Source organism: Salvelinus fontinalis, chromosome 35 (genome assembly GCF_029448725.1).
Source record: "Salvelinus fontinalis isolate EN_2023a chromosome 35, ASM2944872v1, whole genome shotgun sequence".
NCBI classification, from domain to species: domain Eukaryota; kingdom Metazoa; phylum Chordata; class Actinopteri; order Salmoniformes; family Salmonidae; genus Salvelinus; species Salvelinus fontinalis.
In genome coordinates this window covers 37,738,368-37,757,955 of record NC_074699.1, presented here as the reverse complement: position 1 = coordinate 37,757,955, position 19,588 = coordinate 37,738,368, and the positions used below count along the sequence as shown (strand labels likewise).

General features: G+C 43.0%; 1 protein-coding gene across 2 annotated transcripts in view; it reads left to right on the top strand.

Annotated features, from left to right (window-relative positions):
• mctp2b (multiple C2 domains, transmembrane 2b) overlaps positions 1-19,588 on the top strand; it is a 158,985-nt gene that overhangs the window by 111,734 nt on the left and 27,663 nt on the right. For both annotated transcript variants that reach the window (XM_055900086.1, XM_055900087.1), the window contains 4 exons: positions 6,694-6,787; positions 13,563-13,665; positions 13,882-13,984; positions 17,853-17,954. In XM_055900086.1, coding sequence (XP_055756061.1) covers positions 6,694-6,787; positions 13,563-13,665; positions 13,882-13,984; positions 17,853-17,954 — 402 coding nt within the window. The remainder of the gene's footprint in view (positions 1-6,693; positions 6,788-13,562; positions 13,666-13,881; positions 13,985-17,852; positions 17,955-19,588) is intronic.

Sequence of the window (19,588 nt, the reverse complement as noted above, 5' to 3'; positions counted from 1 at the left end):
GATGCCCAACTCGGAGAGGGTGGAGAGGAGGATCTGATGGTTCACAGTATCGAAGGCAGCCGATAGGTCTAGAAGGATGAGAGCAGAGGAGAGAGAGTTAGCTTTAGCAGTGCGGAGCGCCTCCGTGATACAGAGAAGAGCAGTCTCAGTTGAGTGACTAGTCTTGAAACCTGACTGATTTGGATCAAGAAGGTCATTCTGAGAGAGATAGCAGGAGAGCTGGCCAAGGACGGCACGTTCAAGAGTTTTGGAGAGAAAAGAAAGAAGGGATACTGGTCTGTAGTTGTTGACATCGGAGGGATCGAGTGTAGGTTTTTTCAGAAGGGGTGCAACTCTCGCTCTCTTGAAGACGGAAGGGACGTAGCCAGCGGTCAAGGATGAGTTGATGAGCGAGGTGAGGTAAGGTAGAAGGTCTCCGGAAATGGTCTGGAGAAGAGAGGAGGGGATAGGGTCAAGCGGGCAGGTTGTTGGGCGGCCGGCCGTCACAAGACGCGAGATTTCATCTGGAGAGAGAGGGGAGAAAGAGGTCAGAGCACAGGTTAGGGCAGTGTGAGCAGAACCAGCGGTGTCGTTTGACTTAGCAAACGAGGATCGGATGTCGTCGACCTTCTTTTCAAAATGGTTGACGAAGTCGTCTGCAGAGAGGGAGGAGGGGGGGGGAGGGGGAGGAGGATTCAGGAGGGAGGAGAAGGTGGCAAAGAGCTTCCTAGGGTTAGAGGCAGATGCTTGGAATTTAGAGTGGTAGAAAGTGGCTTTAGCAGCAGAGACAGAAGAGGAAAATGTAGAGAGGAGGGAGTGAAAGGATGCCAGGTCCGCAGGGAGGCGAGTTTTCCTCCATTTCCGCTCGGCTGCCCGGAGCCCTGTTCTGTGAGCTCGCAATGAGTCGTCGAGCCACGGAGCGGGAGGGGAGGACCGAGCCGGCCTGGAGGATAGGGGACATAGAGAGTCAAAGGATGCAGAAAGGGAGGAGAGGAGGGTTGAGGAGGCAGAATCAGGAGATAGGTTGGAGAAGGTTTGGGCAGAGGGAAGAGATGATAGGATGGAAGAGGAGAGAGTAGCGGGGGAGAGAGAGCGGAGGTTGGGACGGCGCGATACCATCCGAGTAGGGGCAGTGTGGGAAGTGTTGGATGAGAGCGAGAGGGAAAAGGATACAAGGTAGTGGTCGGAGACTTGGAGGGGAGTTGCAATGAGGTTAGTGGAAGAACAGCATCTAGTAAAGATGAGGTCAAGCGTATTGCCTGCCTTGTGAGTAGGGGGGGAAGGTGAGAGGGTGAGGTCAAAAGAGGAGAGGAGTGGAAAGAAGGAGGCAGAGAGGAATGAGTCAAAGGTAGACATGGGGAGGTTAAAGTCACCCAGAACTGTGAGAGGTGAGCCGTCCTCAGGAAAGGAGCTTATCAAGGCATCAAGCTCATTGATGAACTCTCCAAGGGAACCTGGAGGGCGATAAATGATAAGGATGTTAAGCTTGAAAGGGCTGGTAACTGTGACAGCATGGAATTCAAAGGAGGCGATAGACAGATGGGTAAGGGGAGAAAGAGAGAATGACCACTTGGGAGAGATGAGGATCCCGGTGCCACCACCCCGCTGACCAGAAGGTCTCGGGGTGTGCGAGAGCACGTGGGCAGACGAAGAGAGAGCAGTAGGAGTAGCAGTGTTATCTGTGGTGAGCCATGTTTCCGTCAGTGCCAAGAAGTCGAGGGACTGGAGGGACGCATAGGCTGAGATGAGCTCTGCCTTGTTGGCCGCAGATCGGCAGTTCCAGAGGCTACCGGAGACCTGGAACTCCACGTGGGTCGTGCGGGCTGGGACCACCAGGTTAGGGTGGGCGCGGCCACGCGGTGTGAAGCGTTTGTATGGTCTGTGCAGAGAGGAGAGAACAGGGATAGACAGACACATAGTTGACAGGCTACAGAAGCGGCTACGCTAATGCAAAGGAGATTAGAATGACAAGTGGGCTACACGTCTCGAATGTTCAGAAAGTTAAGCTTACGTTGCAAAAAATAAAAAATAAAATACAAGATCTTATTGACTAAAATGATATAGTACTGCTGGCTGGTGAAGTAGCCTGGCTAGCAGTGGCTACGTTGTTGAAAGTGAAGCTGGCTAGGTAACGTCGACAATTTCACTAAATTTCTCTAAACTACACAATTATCATGGATACAAGGACAGCAAAGACAACTAGCTAACACTACGCTAATCAAGTCGTTCCGTTGTAATGTAAGTTTCTACAGTGCTGCTATTCGGTAGAAGTTGGCTAGCTAGCAGTGTTGGCTAGGTAGGAGGACGGCAGCGCGGCAGGCGAAAAATAGCTGGCTAGCTAACCGATAATTACTCAAAGCTACACAATTATCTTAGATACAAAGATAGCAAAGAAAACTATGTAGCTAGCTAACACTACACAAGTCAAGTCGTTCCGTTGTAATGTAATCGTTTCTACAGTGCTGCTAATCGGTGGCTAGCTGGCTAGCTAGCAGGGTTGACTACGTTACGTTACGTTACGTTAGGGCGAGAATACCTGGCTAGCGAACCTCAGCGAACCTTGATAACTACACAATTATCACCGATACAAAGACGGCTATGTAGCCAGCTAAGTAGCTAGCTAAGATCGAACAAATACAAATCAAAGATAGCAAAGACAACTGTGTAGTCAGCCAACACTACACTGATCAAGTCGTTCCGTTGTAATGCACTCGTTTCTACAATGCTGCTATTCGGTGGCAAGCTGGCTAGCTAGCAGTGTTACGTTAGGGCGAAAATAGCTGGCTGGCGAACCTCAATAACTACACAATTATGTTTGATGCAAAGACGGCTATGTAGCTAGCTAAGATCAAACAAATCAAACCGTTGTACTGTAATGAAAATGAAAATCAGACCGTTGTACTATAATGAAATGTAATGAAAAGTTATACTACTATTCGGTAGACGTTTGCTAGCTGCTGGGCAGATAGCAGTGTGGACTACGATAGGCGACGAAATACGATGATTACGCAATTATCTTTTATACACAGACGGCTAAGTAGCTAGCTAAGAAGAAATTGCTAAGGTTAGACAAATTAAACCGTTGTACTATAATGAAATGTAATGAAATGTAATGAAAAGTTATACTACCTGCAGAGCGAATGCAAATGCGACCGCTCGCTCCAAACCGGAACCGGAACCGGAATAATATAATATTAATATACCTCACTCCTCAGTTATAGATACATCAGTACTGTCATTATAATAATATAATATTAATATACCTCACTCCTCAGTTATAGATACATCAGTACTGTCATTATAATAATATAATATTAATATACCTCACTCCTCAGTTATAGATACATCAGTACTGTCATTATAATAATATAATATTAATATACCTCACTCCTCAGTTATAGATACATCAGTACTGTCATTATAATAATATAATATTAATATACCTCACTCCTCAGTTATAGATACATCAGTACTGTCATTATAATAATATAATATTAATATACCTCACTCCTCAGTTATAGATACATCAGTACTGTCATTATAATAATATAATATTAATATACCTCACTCCTCAGTTATAGATACATCAGTACTGTCATTATAATAATATAATGTTAATATAATATTAATATACCTCACTCTCAGTTATAGATACATCATATAATATTAATATACCTCACTCCTCAGTTATAGATACATCAGTACTGTCATTATAATAATATAATATTAATATACCTCACTCCTCAGTTATAGATACATCAGTACTGTCATTATAATAATATAATATTAATATACCTCACTCTCAGTTATAGATACATCAGTACTGTCATATAATAATATAATGTTAATATAATATTAATATACCTCACTCCTCAGTTATAGATACATCAGTACTGTCATTATAATAATATAATATTAATATACATTTAAACAAACATTTTCACAATTCCTGACATTTAATCCCAGTAAAAATTCCCTGTTTTATGTCAGTTAGGATCACAACTCTATTTTAAGAATGTGAAATGTCAGAATAATAGTAGAGAGAATGATTTATTTCAGCTTTTATTTCTTTCATCACATTCCCAGTGGGTCAGAAGTTTACATTCACTCAATTAGTATTTGGTAACATTGCCTTTAAATTGTTTAACTTGGGTCAAACGTTTCGGGTAGCCTTCCACAAGCTTCCCACAATAAGTTGGGTGAATTTTGGCCCATTCCTCCTGACAGAGCTGGTGTAACTGAGTCAGGTTTGTAGGCCTCCTTGCTCGCACACGCTTTTTCAGTTCTGCCCACAAATGTTCTATAGAATTGAGGTCAGTGCTTTGTGATGGCCACTCCAATTCCTTGACTTTGTTGTCCTTAAGCCAATTTGCCACAACTTTGGAAGTATGCTTGGGGTCATTGTCCATTTGTAAGACCCATTTGCTTTAACTTCCTGACTGATGTCTTGAGATGTTGCTTCAATATATCCACATAATTTTCCCCCCTCATGATGCCATCTATTTTGTGAAGTGCACCGGTCCCTCCTGCAGCAAAGCACCCCCACAACATGATGCTGCCACCCCTGTGCTTCACGGTTGGGATGGTGTTCTTCGGCTTGCAAGCCTCCCCCTTTTTCCTCCAAACACAACGGTGGTCATTATGGCCAAACAGTTCTATTTTTGTTTCATCAGACCAGAGGACACATCTCCAAAAAGTACAATCTTTGTCCCCATGTGCAGTTACAAACCGTAGTCTGGCTTTTTTATGGCGGTTTTGGAGCAGTGGTTTATTCCTTGCTGAGCGGCCTTTCAGGTTATGTCGATATAGGACTTATTTTACTGTGGATACAGATACTTTTGTACCTGTTTCCTCCAGCATCTTCACAAGGTCCTTTGCTGTTGTTCTGGCATTGATTTGCACTTTTCTCACCAAAGTACGTTCATCTCTAGGGGACAGAACGCGTCTCTTTCCTGAGCGGTATGACGGCTGCGTGGTCCCATGGTGTTTATACTTGGGTACTATTGTTTGAACAGATGAACGTGGTACCTTCAGGCGTTTGGAAATTGCTCCCAATGATGAACCAGACTTGTGGACGTCTACAATTTATTTTCTGAGGTCTTGGCTGATTTCTTTTGATTTTCCCATGATGCCAAGCAAAGAGGCACTGAGTTTGAAGGTAGGCCTTGAAATACATCCACAGGTACACCTCCAATTGACTCAAATTATGTCAATTAGCCAATCAGAAGCTTCTAAAGCATGACATCATTTTCTGGAATTTTCCAAGCTGTTTAACCTCTCTGGGATAGATGGGACGCTTGCGTCCCAACAGGCATGTCAAAATGTAGAGCGCCAAATTCAAAAAAATTATATAAAATTAAACTTGATTAAATCACACATATAAGATATCAAATTAAAGCTACACTCGTTGTGAATCCAGCCAACATGTCAGATTTCAAAAAGGCTTTTCGGCGAAAGCATAAGATGCTATTATCTGATGATAGCCCAATGTAAACAAGAGAGTGTAGCCTATTGCTAGCGCTACATGCTACATGCTAGCGCTACTCAAAACGCTAATATAAAATATAAAACATGCATTACCTTTGACGAGATTCTTTTGTTGGCACTCCAATATGTCCCATAAACATCACAAATGGTCCTTTTGATCGATTAATTCCATCCATATATATCCAAATATATATCCGTTGTACCAGGAAAAACAGCGTTCAATTTGAACAAAATCATGACACAATATCTAAAAAAAATTACCTCTAAACTTTGCCAAAACATTTCAAAGTACTTTTGTAATACAGCTTAAGGTATTTGTAAACGTTAATAATCGATCAAATTGAAGACAGGTCAATCTGTTTTCAATACAGGATATCAACAAACTCACGGAACATTTCACGTCTTGCCCAAATCTCAAACATAAACAAACGACGTCCCTCCACTTCCGGGTTAATATATTTTTCACCTCACAAAGAAAAAACCTTAACCATTTTCCATACAATGGCGACATCCAGTGGAAGCAGTAGAAACTGCCAATTTACTGATTAGAATTCTGGTTTGCCCAAAACAATCCATTGAACATAGAGGAACTTAACAATAAAAAAGTTAGTCCTCAGGGTTTTGACTGCTATATAAGTTCTGTTATACTTACAGATATGATTCAAACAGTTTTAGAAACTTCAGAGTGTTTTCTATCCAAATCTACTAATTATATGCATATCTTATATTCTGGGGATGAGTAGCACGAAGTTGAAATTGCGCACGCTATTTTTCCCTAAGTGAAAACTCTGCACCCTATCCTCAAGAAGTTAAAGGCACAGTCAATTTAGTGTATGTAAACTTCTGACCCACTGGAATTGTGATACAGTGAATTATAAGTGAAATAATCTGTCTGTAAACAATTGTTGGGAAAATTACTTGTGTCATGCACAAAGTAGACGTCCTAACCGACTTGCCAAAACTATAGTTTGATAACATTTCATTTGTGGAGTGGTTGAAAAACTAGTTTTAATGACTCCAACCTAAGTGTATGTAAACTTCCGACTTCAACTGTACCTCACTCCTCTCAGTTATAGATACATCAGTACTGTTGTTTTACAGGGTCAGTCCTGTCTGTAATGTGTTGTTTTACAGGGTCTGTCCTGTCTGTAATGTGTTGTTTTACAGGGTCAGTCCTGTCTGTAATGTGTTGTTTTACAGGTTTTGTTTCTGATGTTCTCTCCTCAGAGTTTCAAAAGTTCCTTCAGGAACCTCCGGGATGTTGGTTTCCTTCAAGTCAAGATTATCAAGGCTACTGATCTGTTGGCAGCTGATTTAAATGGTAGGAAGTACTTCACTGTGTTAATGTGAACTTTTTCATTTCACTGTAGAACTAGCTATATCCATTAGTGTTGCACCTCATTTCACTGTAGAACTAGCTATATCCATTAGTGTTGCACCTCATTTCACTGTAGAACTAGCTGTATCGGTTAGTGTTGCTCCTCATTTCACTGTAGAACTGCTATATCCGTTAGTGTTGCTCCTCATTTCACTGTAGAACTGCTATATCCGTTAGTGTTGCTCCTCATTTCACTGTAGAACTGCTATATCCGTTAGTGTTGCACCTCATTTCACTGTAGAACTAGCTATATCCATTAGTGTTGCACCTCATTTCACTGTAGAACTAGCTATATCCGTTAGTGTTGCACCTCATTTCACTGTAGAACTAGCTATATCCGTTAGTGTTGCACCTCATTTCACTGTAGAACTAGCTATATTCATTAGTGTTGCACCTCATTTCACTGTAGAACTAGCTATATCCGTTAGTGTTGCACCTCATTTCACTGTAGAACTAGCTATATCCATTAGTGTTGCACCTCATTTCACTGTAGAACTAGCTATATCCATTAGTGTTGCACCTCATTTCACTGTAGAACTAGCTATATCCGTTAGTGTTGCACTACATTTCACTGTAGAACTAGCTATATCCATTAGTGTTGCACCTCATTTCACTGTAGAACTAGCTATATCCGTTAGTGTTGCACCTCATTTCACTGTAGAACTAGCTATATCCATTAGTGTTGCACCTCATTTCACTGTAGAACTAGCTATATCCATTAGTGTTGCACCTCATTTCACTGTAGAACTAGCTATATCCATTAGTGTTGCACCTCATTTCACTGTAGAACTAGCTATATCCGTTAGTGTTGCACTACATTTCACTGTAGAACTAGCTATATCCATTAGTGTTGCACCTCATTTAACTGTAGAACTAGCTATATCCGTTAGTGTTGCACCTCATTTCACTGTAGAACTAGCTATATCCGTTAGTGTTGCACTACATTTCACTGTAGAACTAGCTATATCCGTTAGTGTTGCACCTCATTTCACTGTAGAACTAGCTATATCCATTAGTGTTGCACCTCATTTCACTGTAGAACTAGCTATTTCCGTTAGTGTTGCACCTCATTTCACTGTAGAACTAGCTATATCCGTTAGTGTTGCACTACATTTCACTGTAGAACTAGCTATATCCGTTAGTGTTGCACTACATTTCACTGTAGAACTAGCTATATCCGTTAGCGTTGCACCTCATTTCACTGTAGAACTGCTATATCTATTAGTGTTGCACCTCATTTCACTGTAGAACTAGCTATATCCATTAGTGTTGCACTACATTTCACTGTAGAACTAGCTATATCTGTTAGTGTTGCACCTCATTTCACTGTAGAACTAGCTATATCCATTAGTGTTGCACCTCATTTCACTGTAGAACTAGCTATATCCATTAGTGTTGCACTACATTTCACTGTAGAACTAGCTATATCTGTTTGTGTTGCACCTCATTTCACTGTAGAACTAGCTATATCCGTTAGTGTTGCACTACATTTCACTGTAGAACTAGCTATATCCGTTAGTGTTGCACCTCATTTCACTGTAGAACTAGCTATATCCGTTAGTGTTGCACCTCATTTCACTGTAGAACTAGCTATATTCGTTAGTGTTGCACCTCATTTCACTGTAGAACTAGCTATATCCATTAGTGTTGCACTTCATTTCACTGTAGAACTAGCTATATCCATTAGTGTTGCACCTCATTTCACTGTAGAACTAGCTATATCCATTAGTGTTGCACCTCATTTCACTGTAGAACTAGCTATATCTGTTAGTGTTGCACCTCATTTCACTGTAGAACTAGCTATATCCATTAGTGTTGCACCTCATTTCACTGTAGAACTAGCTATATCCATTAGTGTTGCACTACATTTCACTGTAGAACTAGCTATATCTGTTTGTGTTGCACCTCATTTCACTGTAGAACTAGCTATATCCGTTAGTGTTGCACTACATTTCACTGTAGAACTAGCTATATCCGTTAGTGTTGCACCTCATTTCACTGTAGAACTAGCTATATCCGTTAGTGTTGCACCTCATTTCACTGTAGAACTAGCTATATTCGTTAGTGTTGCACCTCATTTCACTGTAGAACTAGCTATATCCATTAGTGTTGCACTTCATTTCACTGTAGAACTAGCTATATCCGTTAGTGTTGCACCTCATTTCACTGTAGAACTAGCTATATCCGTTAGTGTTGCACCTCATTTCACTGTAGAACTAGCTATATCCGTTAGTGTTGCACCTCATTTCACTGTAGAACTAGCTATATCCGTTAGTGTTGCACCTCATTTCACTGTAGAACTAGCTATATCCGTTAGTGTAGCACCTCATTTCACTGTAGAACTAGCTATATCCGTTAGTGTTGCACCTCATTTCACTGTAGAACTAGCTATATCCATTAGTGTTGCACCTCATTTCACTGTAGAACTAGCTATATCCGTTAGTGTTGCACCTCATTTCACTGTAGAACTAGCTATATCCGTTAGTGTTGCACCTCATTTCACTGTAGAACTAGCTATATTCATTAGTGTTGCACCTCATTTCACTGTAGAACTAGCTATATCCGTTAGTGTTGCACCTCATTTCACTGTAGAACTAGCTATATCCATTAGTGTTGCACCTCATTTCACTGTAGAACTAGCTATATCCATTAGTGTTGCACCTCATTTCACTGTAGAACTAGCTATATCCGTTAGTGTAGCACCTCATTTCACTGTAGAACTAGCTATATCCGTTAGTGTTGCACTACATTTCACTGTAGAACTAGCTATATCCATTAGTGTTGCACCTCATTTCACTGTAGAACTAGCTATATCCGTTAGTGTTGCACCTCATTTCACTGTAGAACTAGCTATATCCATTAGTGTTGCACCTCATTTCACTGTAGAACTAGCTATATCCATTAGTGTTGCACCTCATTTCACTGTAGAACTAGCTATATCCATTAGTGTTGCACCTCATTTCACTGTAGAACTAGCTATATCCATTAGTGTTGCACTACATTTCACTGTAGAACTAGCTATATCCATTAGTGTTGCACCTCATTTAACTGTAGAACTAGCTATATCCGTTAGTGTTGCACCTCATTTCACTGTAGAACTAGCTATATCCGTTAGTGTAGAACTAGCTATATCCGTTAGTGTTGCACTACATTTCACTGTAGAACTAGCTATATCCGTTAGTGTTGCACTACATTTCACTGTAGAACTAGCTATATCCGTTAGTGTTGCACCTCATTTCACTGTAGAACTGCTATATCTATTAGTGTTGCACCTCATTTCACTGTAGAACTGCTATTTCCGTAAGTGTTGCACCTCATTTCACTGTAGAACTAGCTATATCCGTTAGTGTTGCACCTCATTTCACTGTAGAACTAGCTATATCCATTAGTGTTGCACCTCATTTCACTGTAGAACTAGCTATATCCGTTAGTGTTGCACTACATTTCACTGTAGAACTAGCTATATCCGTTAGTGTTGCACCTCATTTCACTCTAGAACTGCTATATCCATTAGTGTTGCACCTCATTTCACTGTAGAACTAGCTATATCCATTAGTGTTGCACCTCATTTCACTGTAGAACTAGCTATATCCATTAGTGTTGCACTACATTTCACTGTAGAACTAGCTATATCTGTTTGTGTTGCACCTCATTTCACTGTAGAACTAGCTATATCCGTTAGTGTTGCACTACATTTCACTGTAGAACTAGCTATATCCGTTAGTGTTGCACCTCATTTCACTGTAGAACTAGCTATATCCGTTAGTGTTGCACCTCATTTCACTGTAGAACTAGCTATATCCGTTAGTGTTGCACCTCATTTCACTGTAGAACTAGCTATATCCGTTAGTGTTGCACTACATTTCACTGTAGAACTAGCTATATCCGTTAGCGTTGCACCTCATTTCACTGTAGAACTGCTATATCTATTAGTGTTGCACCTCATTTCACTGTAGAACTAGCTATATCCATTAGTGTTGCACTACATTTCACTGTAGAACTAGCTATATCTGTTAGTGTTGCACATCATTTCACTGTAGAACTAGCTATATCCATTAGTGTTGCACTTCATTTCACTGTAGAACTAGCTATATCCATTAGTGTTGCACCTCATTTCACTGTAGAACTAGCTATATCCATTAGTGTTGCACCTCATTTCACTGTAGAACTAGCTATATCCATTAGTGTTGCACTACATTTCACTGTAGAACTAGCTATATCTGTTTGTGTTGCACCTCATTTCACTGTAGAACTAGCTATATCCATTAGTGTTGCACCTCATTTCACTGTAGAACTGCTATATCCATTAGTGTTGCACCTCATTTCACTGTAGAACTAGCTATATCCGTTAGTGTTGCAACTCATTTCACTGTAGAACTAGCTATATCCATTAGTGTTGCACCTCATTTCACTGTAGAACTAGCTATATCCATTAGTGTTGCACTACATTTCACTGTAGAACTAGCTATATCTGTTTGTGTTGCACCTCATTTCACTGTAGAACTAGCTATATCCGTTAGTGTTGCACTACATTTCACTGTAGAACTAGCTATATCCATTAGTGTTGCACCTCATTTCACTGTAGAACTACCTATATCTGTTTGTGTTGCACTTCATTTCACTGTAGAACTAGCTATATCCGTTAGTGTTGCACCTCATTTCACTGTAGAACTAGCTATATCCGTTAGTGTTGCACCTCATTTCACTGTAGAACTGCTATATCCATTAGTGTTGCACCTCATTTCACTGTAGAACTAGCTATATCCATTAGTGTTGCACCTCATTTCACTGTAGAACTAGCTATATCCATTAGTGTTGCACTACATTTCACTGTAGAACTAGCTATATCTGTTTGTGTTGCACCTCATTTCACTGTAGAACTAGCTATATCCGTTAGTGTTGCACTACATTTCACTGTAGAACTAGCTATATTCGTTAGTGTTGCACCTCATTTCACTGTAGAACTAGCTATATCCGTTAGTGTTGCACCTCATTTCACTGTAGAACTAGCTATATCCGTTAGTGTTGCACCTCATTTCACTGTAGAACTAGCTATATCCGTTAGTGTTGCACTACATTTCACTGTAGAACTAGCTATATCCGTTAGCGTTGCACCTCATTTCACTGTAGAACTGCTATATCTATTAGTGTTGCACCTCATTTCACTGTAGAACTAGCTATATCCATTAGTGTTGCACTACATTTCACTGTAGAACTAGCTATATCTGTTAGTGTTGCACCTCATTTCACTGTAGAACTAGCTATATCCGTTAGTGTTGCACCTCATTTCACTGTAGAACTGCTATATCCGTTAGTGTTGCACCTCATTTCACTGTAGAACTAGCTATATCCGTTAGTGTTGCACCTCATTTCACTGTAGAACTAGCTATATCCGTTAGTGTTGCACTACATTTCACTGTAGAACTAGCTATATCCGTTAGTGTTGCACCTCATTTCACTGTAGAACTAGCTATATCCATTAGTGTTGCACCTCATTTCACTGTAGAACTAGCTATATCCATTAGTGTTGCACCTCATTTCACTGTAGAACTAGCTATATCCATTAGTGTTGCACTACATTTCACTGTAGAACTAGCTATATCTGTTTGTGTTGCACCTCATTTCACTGTAGAACTAGCTATATCCATTAGTGTTGCACCTCATTTCACTGTAGAACTGCTATATCCATTAGTGTTGCACCTCATTTCACTGTAGAACTAGCTATATCCGTTAGTGTTGCAACTCATTTCACTGTAGAACTAGCTATATCCATTAGTGTTGCACCTCATTTCACTGTAGAACTAGCTATATCCATTAGTGTTGCACTACATTTCACTGTAGAACTAGCTATATCCATTAGTGTTGCACCTCATTTCACTGTAGAACTAGCTATATCCGTTAGTGTTGCACTACATTTCACTGTAGAACTAGCTATATCCATTAGTGTTGCACCTCATTTCACTGTAGAACTAGCTATATCCGTTAGTGTTGCACCTCATTTCACTGTAGAACTAGCTATATCCATTAGTGTTGCACCTCATTTCACTGTAGAACTAGCTATATCCGTTAGTGTTGCACTACATTTCACTGTAGAACTAGCTATATCCATTAGTGTTGCACCTCATTTCACTGTAGAACTAGCTATATCCATTAGTGTTGCACCTCATTTCACTGTAGAACTGCTATATCCGTTAGTGTTGCACTACATTTCACTGTAGAACTAGCTATATCCATTAGTGTTGCACTACATTTCACTGTAGAACTAGCTATATCCGTTAGTGTTGCACCTCATTTCACTGTAGAACTAGCTATATCCATTAGTGTTGCACCTCATTTCACTGTAGAACTAGCTATATCCGTTAGTGTTGCACCTCATTTCACTGTAGAACTAGCTATATCCGTTAGTGTTGCACCTCATTTCACTGTAGAACTAGCTATATCCGTTAGCGTTGCACCTCATTTCACTGTAGAACTAGCTATATCCATTAGTGTTGCACTACATTTCACTGTAGAACTAGCTATATCCATTAGTGTTGCACCTCATTTCACTGTAGAACTAGCTATATCCATTAGTGTTGCACTACATTTCACTGTAGAACTAGCTATATCCATTAGTGTTGCACCTCATTTTACCACACAGAAATTATGTTCTTACTTCAAAAGCTACTGTATATAGACACTAACACTGGCTGTGTGGTTGGATGGGTGTCTGTTGCAGGGAAGAGTGACCCGTTCTGTGTGTTGGAGTTGGGGAACGACAGACTGCAGACTCACACCATCTATAAAACCCTCAACCCCAACTGGAACAAAGTCTTCACCATGTCAGTCACACACCAGCTCTGCTTTTAATCCTCTTAGTTTCCCTTTAAACATGGGATTTAACGTGCTATTACAAATCTTTCTTTTTAAAGATGTTCTATTGTATTCCAATATTTCTCACACCGGTGGATGGTCAGTCGCCATATAAACCACACACCCCAGGTTTATATTTCAGTTGATGTTTCTGCTGTATTTATATCCGTGTGTGTGTTGTCCAGCCCAGTAAAAGACATCCATGATATTCTGGAGCTGACCATCTTTGATGAGGATGGAGACAAAGCACCTGACTTCCTGGGCAAAGTGGCCATTCCTCTGCTTTCCGTAAGTAGCATGGTGGCCATTCCTCTGGTTTCAGTAAGTAGCCTAGTGGCCATTCCTCTGCTTTCCGTAAGTAGCAAAGTGGCCATTCCTCTGCTTTCAGTAAGTAGCATAGTGGCCATTCCTCTGCTTTGAGTAAGTAGCATAGTGGCCATTCCTCTACTCTCTGTGAGTAGCATAGTGACCATTCCTCTACTCTCTGTGAGTAGCATAGTGACCATTCCTCTACTCTCTGTGAGTAGCATAGTGACCATTCCTCTACTCTCTGTGAGTAGCATAGTGGCCATTCCTCTACTCTCTGTGAGTAGCATAGTGGCCATTCCTCTACTCTCTGTGAGTAGCATAGTGACCATTCCTCTACTCTCTGTGAGTAGCATAGTGACCATTCCTCTACTCTCTGTGAGTAGCATAGTGGCCATTCCTCTACTCTCTGTGAGTAGCATAGTGGCCATTCCTCTACTCTCTGTGAGTAGCATAGTGGCCATTCCTCTGCTTTCAGTAAGTAGCATAGTGGCCATTCCTCTACTCTCTGTGAGTAGCATAGTGGCCATTCCTCTGCTTTCAGTAAGTAGCATAGTGACCATTCCTCTGCTTTCAGTAAGTAGCATAGTGGTCATTCCTCTACTCTCTGTGAGTAGCATAGTGACCATTCCTCTACTCTCTGTGAGTAGCATAGTGACCATTCCTCTGCTTTCAGTAAGTAGCATAGTGGCCATTCCTCTACTCTCTGTGAGTAGCATAGTGACCATTCCTCTACTCTCTGTGAGTAGCATAGTGACCATTCCTCTACTCTCTGTGAGTAGCATAGTGGCCATTCCTCTACTTTGAGTAAGTAGCATAGTGGCCATTCCTCTACTCTCTGTGAGTAGCATAGTGACCATTCCTCTACTCTCTGTGAGTAGCATAGTGACCATTCCTCTACTCTCTGTGAGTAGCATAGTGACCATTCCTCTACTCTCTGTGAGTAGCATAGTGGCCATTCCTCTACTCTCTGTGAGTAGCATAGTGGCCATTCCTCTACTCTCTGTGAGTAGCATAGTGACCATTCCTCTACTCTCTGTGAGTAGCATAGTGACCATTCCTCTACTCTCTGTGAGTAGCATAGTGGCCATTCCTCTACTCTCTGTGAGTAGCATAGTGGCCATTCCTCTACTCTCTGTGAGTAGCATAGTGGCCATTCCTCTGCTTTCAGTAAGTAGCATAGTGGCCATTCCTCTACTCTCTGTGAGTAGCATAGTGGCCATTCCTCTGCTTTCAGTAAGTAGCATAGTGACCATTCCTCTGCTTTCAGTAAGTAGCATAGTGGTCATTCCTCTACTCTCTGTGAGTAGCATAGTGACCATTCCTCTACTCTCTGTGAGTAGCATAGTGACCATTCCTCTGCTTTCAGTAAGTAGCATAGTGGCCATTCCTCTACTCTCTGTGAGTAGCATAGTGACCATTCCTCTACTCTCTGTGAGTAGCATAGTGACCATTCCTCTACTCTCTGTGAGTAGCATAGTGGCCATTCCTCTACTCTCTGTGAGTAGCATAGTGACCATTCCTCTACTCTCTGTGAGTAGCATAGTGGCCATTCCTCTACTATCTGTGAGTAGCATAGTGACCATTCCTCTACTCTCTGTGAGTAGCATAGTGACCATTCCTCTACTCTCTGTGAGTAGCATAGTGGCCATTCCTCTGCTTTCAGTAAGTAGCATAGTGGCCATTCCTCTACTCTCTGTGAGTAGCATAGTGACCATTCCTCTACTCTCTGTGAGTAGCATAGTGGCCATTCCTCTACTCTCTGTGAGTAGCATAGTGGCCATTCCTCTACTCTCTGTGAGTAGCATAGTGGCCATTCCTCTACTCTCTGTGAGTAGCATAGTGGCCATTCCTCTACTCTCTGTGAGTAGCATAGTGACCATTCCTCTACTCTCTGTGAGTAGCATAGTGGCCATTCCTCTGCTTTCAGTAAGTAGCATAGTGGCCATTCCTCTACTCTCTGTGAGTAGCATAGTGGCCATTCCCCTGCTTTCAGTAAGTAGCATAGTGACCATTCCTCTGCTTTCAGTAAGTAGCATAGTGGCCATTCCTCTGCTTTCAGTAAGTAGCATAGTGGCCATTCCTCTACTCTCTGTGAGTAGCATAGTGACCATTCCTCTGCTTTCAGTAAGTAGCATAGTGGTCATTCCTCTACTCTCTGTGAGTAGCATAGTGACCATTCCTCTACTCTCTGTGAGTAGCATAGTGGCCATTCCTCTACTCTCTGTGAGTAGCATAGTGGCCATTCCTCTACTCTCTGTGAGTAGCATAGTGACCATTCCTCTACTCTCTGTGAGTAGCATAGTGACCATTCCTCTGCTTTCCGTAAGTAGCATAGTGACCATTCCTCTGCTTTCCGTAAGTAGCAAAGTGGCCATTCCTCTGCTTTCAGTAAGTAGCATAGTGGCCATTCCTCTGCTTTCAGTAAGTAGCAAAGTGGCCATTCCTCTGCTTTCAGTAAGTAGCAAAGTGGCCATTCCTCTGCTTTCAGTAAGTAGCATAGTGGCCATTCCTCTACTCTCTGTGAGTAGCATAGTGGCCATTCCTCTACTCTCTGTGAGTAGCATAGTGACCATTCCTCTACTCTCTGTGAGTAGCATAGTGGCCATTCCTCTACTCTCTGTGAGTAGCATAGTGGCCATTCCTCTACTCTCTGTGAGTAGCATAGTGGCCATTCCTCTACTTTCAGTAAGTAGCAAAGTGGCCATTCCTCTGCTTTCAGTGAGTAGCATAGTGGCCATTCCTCTACTCTCTGTGAGTAGCATAGTGGCCATTCCTCTACTCTCTGTGAGTAGCATAGTGGCCATTCCTCTGCTTTCAGTAAGTAGCAAAGTGGTATTTCCTCTACTCTCTGTGAGTAGCATAGTGGCCATTCCTCTACTCTCTGTGAGTAGCATAGTGGCCATTCCTCTACTCTCTGTGAGTAGCATAGTGACCATTCCTCTACTCTCTGTGAGTAGCATAGTGACCATTCCTCTACTCTCTGTGAGTAGCATAGTGGCCATTCCTCTACTCTCTGTGAGTAGCATAGTGACCATTCCTCTACTCTCTGTGAGTAGCATAGTGGCCATTCCTCTACTCTCTGTGAGTAGCATAGTGACCATTCCTCTACTCTCTGTGAGTAGCAAAGTGACCATTCCTCTACTCTCTGTGAGTAGCATAGTGGCCATTCCTCTACTCTCTGTGAGTAGCATAGTGACCATTCCTCTACTCTCTGTGAGTAGCATAGTGGCCATTCCTCTACTCTCTGTGAGTAGCATAGTGACCATTCCTCTACTCTCTGTGAGTAGCATAGTGGCCATTCCTCTACTCTCTGTGAGTAGCATAGTGACCATTCCTCTACTCTCTGTGAGTAGCATAGTGACCATTCCTCTACTCTCTGTGAGTAGCATAGTGGCCATTCCTCTACTCTCTGTGAGTAGCATAGTGACCATTCCTCTACTCTCTGTGAGTAGCATAGTGGCCATTCCTCTACTCTCTGTGAGTAGCATAGTGGCCATTCCTCTACTCTCTGTGAGTAGCATAGTGACCATTCCTCTACTCTCTGTGAGTAGCATAGTGGCCATTCCTCTACTCTCTGTGAGTAGCATAGTGGCCATTCCTCTACTCTCTGTGAGTAGTGTACATCCTCTGACATGGTACAGCGATATGTGTTTTCATTAGATCAATGTTCAAGTCCAGAGGGCCTTACAGTCGGCTCATGTCTTCAAGACGAACCCTGTGTTTTACAGTAATCCACTGTTCCAGCTTCGTGTTGGTCTCTGTACATTACATGACCCTGTGTTTTACAGTAATCCACTGTTCCAGCTTCGTGTTGGTCTCTGTACATGACCCTCTCTGTCCCCTCCAGATCCACAACGGTCAAGCGATCTGTTGTCCCCTGAAGAAAGAGGATCTGGGGGGTCTGTCTAAAGGAAGCATCTCCCTGGAGCTGGAGCTCATCTTCAACCCAGTGAGTCCATTCACACTGTCTGATCCCCTCCTTCTGTTGGCCGGGGCTCAGAGGGGGCTGTTTGGGACTCATCTGCTACCTATTAACCAGTCCTGTCTGATCCCCTCCTTCTGTTGGCCGGGGCTCAGAGGGGGCTGTTTGGGACTCATCTGCTACCTATTAACCAGTCCTGTCTGATCCCCTCCTTCTGTTGGCCGGGGCTCAGAGGGGGCTGTTTGGGACTCATCTGCTACCTATTAACCAGTCCTGTCTGATCCCCTCCTTCTGTTGGCCGGGGCTCAGAGGGGGCTGTTAGGGACTCATCTGCTACCTATTAACCAGTCCTGTCTGATCCCCTCCTTCTGTTGGCCGGGGCTCAGAGGGGGCTGTTAGGGACTCATCTGCTACCTATTAACCAGTCCTGTCTGATCCCCTCCTTCTGTTGGCCGGGGCTCAGAGGGGGCTGTTAGGGACTCATCTGCTACCTATTAACCAGTCCTGTCTGATCCCCTCCTTCTGTTGGCCGGGGCTCAGAGGGGGCTGTTTGGGACTCATCTGCTACCTATTAACCAGTCCTGTCTGATCCCCTCCTTCTGTTGGCCAGGGCTCAGAGGGGGCTGTTTGGGACTCATCTGCTACCTATTAACCAGTCCTGTCTGATCCCCTCCTTCTGTTGGCCGGGGCTCAGAGGGGGCTGTTAGGGACTCATCTGCTACCTATTAACCAGTCCTGTCTGATCCCCTCCTTCTGTTGGCCGGGGCTCATAGGGGGCTGTTTGGGACTCATCTGCTACCTATTAACCAGTCCTGTCTGATCCCCTCCTTCTGTTGGCCGGGGCTCAGAGGGGGCTGTTTGGGACTCATCTGCTACCTATTAACCAGTCCTGTCTGATCCCCTCCTTCTGTTGGCCGGGGCTCATAGGGGGCTGTTTGGGACTCATCTGCTACCTATTAACCAGTCCTGTCTGATCCCCTCCTTCTGTTGGCCGGGGCTCATAGGGGGCTGTTTGGGACTCATCTGCTACCTATTAACCAGTCCTGTCTGATCCCCTCCTTCTGTTGGCCGGGGCTCATAGGGGGCTGTTTGGGACTCATCTGCTACCTATTAACCAGTCCTGTCTGATCCCCTCCTTCTGTTGGCCGGGGCTCAGAGGGGGCTGTTTGGGACTCATCTGCTACCTATTAACCAGTCCTGTCTGATCCCCTCCTTCTGTTGGCCGGGGCTCATAGGGGGCTGTTTGGGACTCATCTGCTACCTATTAACCAGTCCTGTCTGATCCCCTCCTTCTGTTGGCCGGGGCTCAGAGGGGGCTGTTTGGGACTCATCTGCTACCTATTAACCAGTCCTGTCTGATCCCCTCCTTCTGTTGGCCGGGGCTCAGAGGGGGCTGTTTGGGACTCATCTGCTACCTATTAACCAGTCCTGTCTGATCCCCTCCTTCTGTTGGCCGGGGCTCATAGGGGGCTGTTTGGGACTCATCTGCTACCTATTAACCAGTCCTGTCTGATCCCCTCCTTCTGTTGGCCGGGGCTCAGAGGGGGCTGTTTGGGACTCATCTGCTACCTATTAACCAGTCCTGTCTGATCCCCTCCTTCTGTTGGCCGGGGCTCATAGGGGGCTGTTTGGGACTCATCTGCTACCTATTAACCAGTCCT